This window comes from Monopterus albus, unplaced genomic scaffold, assembly GCF_001952655.1.
Source record: "Monopterus albus unplaced genomic scaffold, M_albus_1.0 scaffold393.1, whole genome shotgun sequence".
Lineage (NCBI taxonomy): Eukaryota > Metazoa > Chordata > Actinopteri > Synbranchiformes > Synbranchidae > Monopterus > Monopterus albus.
The window spans coordinates 245,396-255,550 of NW_018128273.1; the positions used below are offsets into that span (position 1 = coordinate 245,396).

At 38.9% G+C, this 10,155-nt stretch overlaps 4 protein-coding genes across 6 annotated transcripts in view; 1 reads left to right on the plus strand and 3 right to left on the minus strand.

Annotated features, from left to right (window-relative positions):
- Positions 1–896: 896 nt before the first annotated feature.
- LOC109951495 (ictacalcin-like) lies at positions 897–2,703 on the minus strand. Of its 2 annotated transcripts, none has more exons than XM_020586018.1 (3): positions 2,630–2,703; positions 1,483–1,628; positions 897–1,188 (listed from the first exon to the last, which is right to left on the minus strand). In XM_020586018.1, the coding sequence occupies exons 2-3, from the start codon at positions 1,618–1,620 to the stop codon at positions 1,045–1,047; spliced, it is 282 nt and encodes a 93-aa protein (XP_020441674.1). In that variant the 5' UTR covers positions 1,621–1,628; positions 2,630–2,703; the 3' UTR covers positions 897–1,044. The 2 variants fall into 2 exon arrangements, with proteins under 2 accessions (XP_020441674.1, XP_020441675.1); XM_020586019.1 differs by lacking the exon at positions 2,630–2,703 and adding an exon at positions 2,459–2,467.
- A 4,415-nt stretch (positions 2,704–7,118) lies between these two features.
- LOC109951505 (protein S100-A1-like) lies at positions 7,119–9,989 on the minus strand. Its single transcript, XM_020586033.1, has 4 exons — positions 9,893–9,989; positions 8,689–8,856; positions 8,372–8,570; positions 7,119–7,324 (listed from the first exon to the last, which is right to left on the minus strand). Exons 2-3 carry the CDS (start codon positions 8,833–8,835, stop codon positions 8,409–8,411), a joined length of 309 nt encoding a protein of 102 aa, XP_020441689.1. The 5' UTR covers positions 8,836–8,856; positions 9,893–9,989; the 3' UTR covers positions 7,119–7,324; positions 8,372–8,408.
- LOC109951504 (protein S100-A1-like) lies at positions 7,266–7,835 on the minus strand. The gene is made up of 2 exons (XM_020586032.1): positions 7,642–7,835; positions 7,266–7,523 (listed from the first exon to the last, which is right to left on the minus strand). Exons 1-2 carry the CDS (start codon positions 7,786–7,788, stop codon positions 7,362–7,364), a joined length of 309 nt encoding a protein of 102 aa, XP_020441688.1. The 5' UTR covers positions 7,789–7,835; the 3' UTR covers positions 7,266–7,361.
- Positions 9,990–10,003: 14 nt separating the features above from the next.
- Positions 10,004–10,155, plus strand: part of LOC109951503 (tripartite motif-containing protein 46-like) — a 4,914-nt gene continuing 4,762 nt past the window's right edge. For both annotated transcript variants that reach the window (XR_002273617.1, XM_020586029.1), the window contains exon 1: positions 10,004–10,053. Coding sequence is in view for 1 of the 2 variants with exons in the window: in XM_020586029.1 (XP_020441685.1) it covers positions 10,004–10,053 (50 nt within the window). In the remaining variant the exon portion in view is untranslated. The remainder of the gene's footprint in view (positions 10,054–10,155) is intronic.

Here is a 10,155-nt window from a genome sequence, read left to right on the forward strand (position 1 = left end):
CAAAGGGTCTGAATACTTATGACCATGTGATATTTCCGTTTTTCTTTTTAATAAATCTGCAAAAATGTCAATTCTGTGTTTTTCTGTCAATATGGGGTGCTGTGTGTACATTCATGAGGAAAACAATGAACTTAAATGATTTTAGCATATGGCATGCAATATAACAAAGAGTGGAAAAACTGAAGGGGGTCTGAATACTTTCCGTACCCACTGTATTTATATGTGCCGTTTAGTATGTGCAGGACCAACAAAGAACAAATTCACAGAGCTGTGTGCACAGTCACATCTAAATTCAATTTAAAATTTGCAGTTCATCTAACCAGCATGTCTCTAGACTGTGCAAGGGACCTGGGGTGCCCATAGAAAAGCCACATACAGGAAAACATGCAGATTTCTATTAAAAAAATACCCCAGGCAGCACAGTCTGGTATAAACCCAGGACTTTATATTTGAGACAAAAGTACCAAGTGGTGAAGCACTGTACATGTATATTTATTGTATGTTTTGCATGTAAAGCCACTAAAAACCATAATATAAATATAGTGGAGGCTAATAAAACAAAAAAGGTCAGAGTAAAGTTATTGTACATCAGCCTGTCTTAGAGTGCTTTGATATGTGTGCTCTCTTAGAGCTTCCTGTATGATACAAGCAATATCAGTGACATCCTTCCTGCTGTAGCCTGCAGGTGTGATGTTTCTTTCCTGAACTTAATCCAAATGTAAAATTTCAGGTTAGAAGAAATTAAACTACTGAAAAGTGTAATGTTTTGTGCAAACATCACAGTACAGTGTCCAGTACTGACACAAATATTGTTCTCCCATCCATGCAATAACACAATGTGCACAACTCAAGCATTTCAAAGAAAAAAAGATTTATTTTACTTTGCATTACAATATCATGTTTTGTAGCTTAATGGTCACTTTTTTGTTAGTGCCTTTGAGCAGTAGTAAATATGTATTCTTTCCTCAGAGAAGCTGTCAAGAGACACCTCTCTTTCACAGTACGACAGCTTTCTATGTTGGCCCCAAGATGGCGCTTGAATCTCTATCTCTTGCTGATAAAGTACTCATGGCACATTTGAGTGCAGCAACAGATCAGCCTGACAAACTCATGGAAGTCCACTGAGTTGTCTTGGTTTGTGTCCAGGTCCTTGAAGATGCGGTCTAATGCTTCCTTGTCGCTGGTTTTCTGCAGGGGAGAAAAACATATTCACTGGTTATGCACAACTTTCAGACATAATAAAAATGTCGTGGTGGTATTTGAGTCATTAGTTGTATCTTAGTTCTTAACATCAACATTGTGACTGATTATTAAACATGAAGATTTGTCACTGGACTTGTGCACCACATGATGCACAAACCATTTTGGACACAATATTTGTGCATTTATCACTCTATCAGTGCAAACATGTACAAATAGGCCAATTTATTCATGCAACCTTTTAAGTGTGTAGGATTGAGATAAAGGCCAGAAATCACTCACCCCCAGCACATCTCCAAATTCATTCTCAAGAAGCTCTTTCAGCTCTGTCTTACTCAGGGTGTGACGGTCTCCCTCCTTACCCGAATATCTATCAAAAGATGTGATGAGGAGGGTCATAGCCTGCTGGATGTCAGACATGATGATAGCTGGTTTAAGAGGACAGAAAGAAACAAGTTAAATAGTGAGACACACTGGTTTCACTGTCAGAGAGAGGAGTGCAGGTGTTATCTGCTAAATCAATTTTATTTGAATTAATTTTTTAAGACTGAGCAGTGCAAAATTGATCTATCTATCTATCTATCTACATACATCAGAGCAAACAGTGGCTGACATCATTGCTTTCCTCTATGCTAGTGTTTTTCTTGGGATTTTCCATGGAGTGGATAAAAATAAACCCCAGGTTTCCACAGGAGCCCAGCACCATTCCCCACGTCACTGTCTCTAACGCAGTGTCTCTGCAGAGTCACACAGGACATTGTTATGGCAACAGTTTAATCTTGCCAGGTAACTCATTTGAACTCGGCAATGCAACAGGTCAAGACATGATTGTTCTCTGTTCACTTAACACTGTATGTCTGAAATGTGTATTTTTTCCACTGACTCCATGACTCCATGACCCCAGGAGAGTCAATTCAGATTGCACTCCAGCTCACATGATGCTCCTCCCTCTCTGGGGAGTGATAAGCTGAGGAAACTGTGGTGTCAGAGGGTTGTAAACATGGGATTTGCGGCGGAAGAGAGTACAAAATGAATATCATATCACTATTTGGTTTAATTTAGTGGCAATTAAAAGTAAAAATCAAACATTGATTCTAACTTCTGAATGTAAAAGTAAAATGTAAAGGCTGAAGTTTGCCAAATAATTGGCATTGCAGCAAAAAGAGCATTGTCTTTTCACAAGCAACAAAAACAAGCCATACCTCAAAAACCCAAAATGCACACAAAGCTGGTAACTTTGCAATTTAATAATACTCACCTGCTGCCTTTCAAGTACTTCACACAAATAGAACTCACCAAAATTTCATGAAAATGTTATTTTAAAAAGTTGTGTCTGGAATAATTTTTTGTGTGTTTTTTTAAAGGTACTAAAACAAACAAACAAAAGCAAAGAACAAACAAAACAACACTGTTCAGATTGTCTACTCACCAAGGTTGAGATTTGAGAAGAGGAGTGAAGGTTTTAGTGGAACTGTAATGATGAAGAAATTGATGCAAAGGATGCTTTATACCATGTACACCACACCCTTTATCCCTCCCGTCATAGTGCTGCTTTCATCTTCAACCACTCATCAGTCTCCCCGTGTCCTGATGGTTTTTTCATTTCCCGTGTTGTTCTTTAAGAATCACTTAATGTTTTTATGCATTTGTGTTTTTTGCTTAGAAAATCATCAGTGAGCAGTTATTCTAGTTTTTAGGGAGTCATCATTTTATATTTCATGTTTACAGTGTTTTACAGTAAAAATACAGTGCATGTTTGCATTAAAGAAGTATTTTCAAAATGCTAAAATTAGCATAATTTATCACAAAAAGTTTACTACTGCTATAACACAAAAACTGCATTTGAATTAGTGCTATCATTACTGCAGTCAGTATGAGAGATACGAGCTGTGTGCTTTAAAGCTGTCTTTTGGGATGGAATGGGATGTTTTGTTCTGCTTCATGCTTGTTAAAGCTATAGTATAATTAAAGCCAGCTTAGTCTTTAAAAAGCTATCCTTGTCCCTTGTACTATGTGAATAGCTAATTATTATGAGAACTGAATTACCTTTTGTAAGGGTGTAGTCACTTACAGCTACTCCATTTAGAGACCACTTGTATAACTAACCCTGCAAAAGAACATCTACAGTTTGTGTCATACACTTTCGCCTTGGCTCGTACAAACACAAATTTCTCATTGTTACTACTACTTACTCTTTTTGCTCATTTATTTTCAATAGTGGGGTCAAAAGACAAATGCCAGGGCTGCTTTTCTTCAACAAGTAGCTTTTATCATATTTAGTTTCTTCCTATAATTGCAAACTATAAATAATACCAGAGCAGCACCTGTTTCTTCATCAGCCTGCTCTGCTTCTCTTGCCTGACGCTGTTTCCTACATACCAAATAATTCATTAATTATAACATTTTCATGGGGTTTCTAGCCTGAAATTTGACTCATAATCTATATACAGCCTATCCACCCATTTTATGTTTACTCCTGCTGGCAATGTGACTGCTTGCCTGTAGATCACAGAAGACAGTGTTAGCTTGCTAGCTGACATTAGCTAACACAGTTTCCACAGTGTAAGGTCTGGCAACTTTAGGTAGATAGCAGTTTTTTGATTTTAAATTAACTTCACTCCAAAGATAATGTGCACAGGTTTGCTCAAATATTGGTAGGGACATGCCCCTACTGTCCACATGCAAAACTACACCCTTCTCATAAGCCCAACTGCACATCTCTGTTTGAATTCACAAAAGTGTCATGTACAGTATCTTATTGCAACAAATACATTTTTGACCTTTTGACTAGATGGAGAAATGTGTGAGGAGATTTTAACTGCAACGCCAATCTTAAATGGTTTACTGAAGTCAAACCAAAGCATTTTTTCTATCCACTTGTGCATCACAGAACACATTAATTGTGTACTGTACTAATTAAGGGTTTAGTGGGTATTATTGATCTCTTATCTGTTATCTGTGGATGTGATTCTAAAATGAAAATTGTGGCCACAGTAACTCACTGAGCATTGATTCTTATAGTCTTGAGCGGGTCCACTCTTCCTAGCAATTTTGTGGTGGAGGCTGTGACTCAGAGTCAGGCCTCTAAAGCTCATGAGTCATTCTGCAGAGAGCAGAAATCAGCAACCAAAAAAAGATCAGCGCTGTGGCAGCTACATGTGTAATGTTTTTCTCTATGTGTGTGTGGTCTATAGTGTGACTTTAAATTAGACCGCAGAGGTCTTTTCCTGTCTTCCCTCTTTGGAAAGGGTACAATAGTTGCCGGTTTGGCCTCTAATTGATTTCAGCCAAAGTACAATAAAATACAGAAAATAAGTTAGAAGTGAAGTTGGTGTCACTGTCATTCTTGTCTTCAGCATAGGAATTGATAACGCAAATGTTAAATATTTACACTGTATTTTTTCCCTGTGTGGAAAACATTAGTCAAATATTTTCCTGTCTCCTTCCTTCCCCATCTTACTCACTCAGATCTAATAGGGAGGGAATGTCTGTGGAAGCCACTATATCCAGTTGGATTTTATATAAAACTACTTTAATACAGGTGGAGTGGTACTATACCTATCAACTACTCATAGGCAACACTATTATTATACTTATGTTATTATGCCATCTAGTGGTGAGGCAGGAATACACTAAATAAAATAAAACAATTTTCCTGGAGTTTTACTGTAATTTGTATCTTTTTCAATACAAAATCCCTCAGAACATTTTGACCAAAAATAAGCCAAATAGAAGGTTGATAATTTATTTTTACTTTGTATTGATTTTTAATAAACAGACAGGAGAAAAACTGAAACATGTGACATGTATTTGTGTAAAGCTCTGTGGTAGCTATGGTATGACCTTGTATCCACCCTTCAAAGACAGGGCCAAGCCATGAAGAAATATGGGGCATTTCAGGCCAGTGCCCACTCTGACTTTGAACACTTTTGTTGTTTGTTTTACTGTTGCAAAATAAAGTAGAATACTCTAGACATATTTTCAGCTGTGAATAGAACTAGCTAAGCAGAAACTAACTGGCCCTACAACACTTTTATAAGCTACAGCAGCAATAACAAGATTACCAAAGTCGGATGTAATTAGCCAAGGCAGCAATTTCAGAATGGATTTTCAGAGTTGGTACAGTCAGAGCTTTAATCTGTCATTGTTTAGCAGCTTGACTTGTCCACAGAGTGTGTCCAAGTAAGGTGTGGTACCCACTACTGAAAGTTTGCTAATCTCTGAACACACATACCAATACACACCACTATGACCTGAGAATTAATACAACTCTGAGAATATGTATGATGACTCCAACTGACAAAGGTTGTGTCAAAAATCTATCTCAATATTAATAACTCTCAAAGCAAAAGGAACAAGCTTTGGCCTGATCTGTTCTCTTGCTTCTTGCTTGGAGAGAGCGATTCATCATGACAGATAATGATTGCATTGCTTTAGGCCACATGATCAACATACAGCACATACAGTAGCCTAAAGGAATTCAGTGCACCTCATACATCTATGAATGCAGTGATATATCAACTTTAAAAAAGGGATATTGAGAAATCAGTCTGCAAAATGGGAATTCCCGACTCTAAACTCAGCATTGGGTGTCATGGGTGTGGTGCTTGTGTAAACACACACACACACACAGAGAGAGTTGTTTTTTTGCATAGTTGTGAGGCCACGTGTTGAAATAACGCATTCCCAAGACCGTTACTATAACTTTTACCATCACAACTAAATGTCAAACCACAACCCTTCCCCTAATGCCTAACTCCGTTTTAACCTGAACCCTAAAACCAAGTTCCCCAAACCAAGGTTTTGGGGAAGGTAAAGTGCCCTCATACAATGGCATTGAGCAAAACTTTGTCTACACAATATAATAAAGACGTATACACACATGTGCATGTGTTTGTTTTCATTTCTTATGACGACTTTACAGAGACTAACATTAATTTCCTGGAGACTTAGCCTGACTTTAACTAAGCCAAGCCTGAGTCTATAACCACTACTTGCATAACCCTAACCTTAAATCAAGTTGTCACTCTAAAATACAGTGATTTACAAGGTGGGGAAAAGGAAGAGTCCCTACAGTGTGAGTGTGTAAACAGGCTTTGATCCCCACAGTGTGAGTAATACCAGGCACATACGTGTACACACACACACTCAGAGCAATGTAACCAAGCAACCTGAGTGTTTGCCCTGTAACCATGAACATTAGTAGGCCACAAAGTCAGGCTCTGCCCAAGGAGGTGTGTGCAGAGAGGAAGAGGACTATGAGACATACTTTTTTTGCCCAGAGTTTAGCCTTCCAGGATGGCTTTCCTTAGCAGTAAAAGTTTCTTGTACAGTGCTTAGATTAACAAACCATCAACACAAACCAGGGCCTAAACCCTAGCCCATAGAATTATATGCTTTACATCGATGACTAAAACATTTGATTGGAGCTTGTCGATGACAGCACATAGCCTGAGAAAACCTTCTGCCTGGGAGACTTATTTATAGAGAAAATTAGCCCAAATTTTACCCGACATGAAATACAATGAAAAGAATTTAGTGGAAAAACAGTGTACTGATCTGCTGTGCCCTGTGACTCAGGTCCTCCACATTTCCTCCCAGTGCCCAATTCTGTCTTGCTTAATCAAATCTAGCGGAGCAGAATGTATCAAACTTTAGTCAGTTATAAATCACCCCATCACTTAATTTATCTGTTCATGACTGCATCATAATATAGGGAGTTGCAACATTAGCCAAGTGAGTTGCTTCTCAGAGGGGTGTGTTCATCACTAGAACATTCTGCAGATTTCTCAAAGCAATAAGCTGGACTTTATAGCACCAACAAAGTAAGTACACTGATTTCTGAAATGAGTTTTACCAGGGTGTGAAATTAACACAGACCAGTGGGTGGGAAACAGCTACAATATGGAGAGTTGCTGTCCAGTTTAAGATGTTTATTAATACCAGTAAAACACTCAAAGAGGCACATTTAGATCAATGATAATGTATGATATCTTTCAGGGAAACATAAGGGCCTATATATACACACACCATGTAAACACACAGTAACCACTACAGACAACAGATTTGAAATTCAGGGCATTTAATGGACAAAAGAATCTTTACAAAATTTAAATTCTTTGTGGTTTTTTTTTTTCCATGCTCTCTTCTGCTGTGGTCTTTCAGTTCTTTCCCATCTTCTTCATGTGCATCTTATAGCACTGCTCACAGGCAATGGAAAGTCCCACAATCAGAGAAACAAACTCCTCAAAGTCCACTCGACCATCTCCGTTGGCATCCAGGTCCTTCATTATCTTGTCTACAGCAGCAGGATCCTTCTGAGACTGGAGGGGGGGGTATCAACAAGAAAACTTGTGGTCATGCTGTATGATGTCTTAAATGATATGGTAATGAACAACTCTGTTTAAATTCTGAACTCTGATTATGTTCATCCCTTCTCACCTTAAGGAATGTAGACAGCTCATTCTCCATCAACTCTCTGAGCTCTCGCCGGCTGAGTGTGCTCGTGTCCTTGTCCTTGTCCTTCCCGGCATAACGGTAGAACACTGTGATGAGTGACTGCATGGCACATTCCAGTTCTGAAGGCATGGTTCCTAGGGTGTGTCTAGACTTAAAAACAAATCACTTTTATAGCAGAAATAGTTGTATGATATCAATGAATATATTCATTTTAGCTTCACTGGGTCATTTTCAAACAAGATCTCAAAGAACTTTAAGGCTAAATGATAAAAACTTATTCTGGCTGTGATACTTCATGTTAAAGTTATCAAAAGCCTCTTGCAGAGAAACATCTTGTCCTGATTATCTTATCTAAGGGGCAATGGGGGAGTTCAGAATCCAAGGAGCAGTGTGAATCACAGTCTGTCCTCATGTGAAACACATAGTGTTTTGACATATAAACAATCTGTCACCTCCTCCATACAGACCTCCATCAGAGGATTTGACTGTTATCTTTGTAAAAACTCTGTCCTGCAAAAGAGGATTGTTCTATTGCATTGTAGGCAGAAGAAAGGGAAGCGATACGCTGCTTTGTTCCCATGCATTTCTGGCTGATGAGTAATGCTCATAATAACTCAGAGGTCTGTAATGAAGTTGTTAGAAACACCCACTGCACATATTCAAACATAACTGAAAAAAGTGTGGAATCTTTACAAAATTTAAATTCTTTGTGGTTTTTTTTTTTCCATGCTCTCTTCTGCTGTGGTCTTTCAGTTCTTTCCCATCTTCTTCATGTGCATCTTATAGCACTGCTCACAGGCAATGGAAAGTCCCACAATCAGAGAAACAAACTCCTCAAAGTCCACTCGACCATCTCCGTTGGCATCCAGGTCCTTCATTATCTTGTCTACAGCTGCAGGATCCTTCTGAGACTGGAGGGGGGGGTATCAACAAGAAAACTTGTGGTCATGCTGTATGATGTCTTAAATGATATGGTAATGAACAACTCTGTTTAAATTCTGAACTCTGATTATGTTCATCCCTTCTCACCTTAAGGAATGTAGACAGCTCATTCTCCATCAACTCTCTGAGCTCTCGCCGGCTGAGTGTGCTCGTGTCCTTGTCCTTGTCCTTCCCGGCATAACGGTAGAACACTGTGATGAGTGACTGCATGGCACATTCCAGTTCTGAAGGCATGGTTCCTAGGGTGTGTCTAGACTTAAAAACAAATCACTTTTATAGCAGAAATAGTTGTATGATATCAATGAATATATTCATTTTAGCTTCACTGGGTCATTTTCAAACAAGATCTCAAAGAACTTTAAGGCTAAATGATAAAAACTTATTCTGGCTGTGATACTTCATGTTAAAGTTATCAAAAGCCTCTTGCAGAGAAACATCTTGTCCTGATTATCTTATCTAAGGGGCAATGGGGGAGTTCAGAATCCAAGGAGCAGTGTGAATCACAGTCTGTCCTCATGTGAAACACATAGTGTTTTGACATATAAACAATCTGTCACCTCCTCCATACAGACCTCCATCAGAGATTTGACTGTTATCTTTGTAAAAACTCTGTCCTGCAAAAGAGGATTGTTCTATTGCATTGTAGGCAGAAGAAAGGGAAGCGATACGCTGCTTTGTTCCCATGCATTTCTTGCTGATGAGTAATGCTCATAATAACTCAGAGGTCTGTAATGAAGTTGTTAGAAACACCCACTGCACATATTCAAACATAACTGAAAAAAGTGTGGAGGGAACACTGGGGCGTGTGTGTTGTTTATGAAAGAGGAAATGGAAAAATTTAGCTGAATGAGGGAAAAAAGAAAAAAGTGCCAAAGTCCAAAATGGTGGAATTCAGCTAATGACAGAGGAGACTAAAGCTGCAGAACCCATGTGTGCATGCCAACAGTCCAACCACACCCTTAGCTACATTGTGTGTGTACAAGCGAGGCGACACTCAATTAAGTAAACTGGAAAAAACAGGCAAAATAAAACATGTGCTTACTGTATTAGCCTATTGTTAGTCTATTATCTTATACAACACTTAGAGTAATCATGTGACAGAATGACCACGTTACATAACGACCGGACTAGCCTCCTTTAGAAAAGTTGATTTGTTGATAATAGTAAACAATCCTCAGTAAATAATACAATACATTCCTTCCACACCTAAGTGTGTGTTACCTGTAGGAGTTATAATGGTTTTATCAAAATCCTGACAACACAAGTTGTGTAACCCACGCAGTATGCTTACCGTGCGATGTGGTCAGTAGGTGAGGTGGGAATGTTCAGAAGTTGGGAAAAAGTGCGACAGTGATTTTATAGTCAGGCGCCGCCCCGCCTGCTGCACTGTGTGACTCGGGTCATGACGTGGACTACTCAGCCTCCTGTAACTGAACAAACCGGTGATGGACGGTAAGAAGTAGCCTCTGTTAGGTTTGGGAGTAGGTGGACTAACTTCCATTTCTCCGTCAATACTAGTGGGGGGAGGGGGGATTACTAGGGAAAAAACACCAG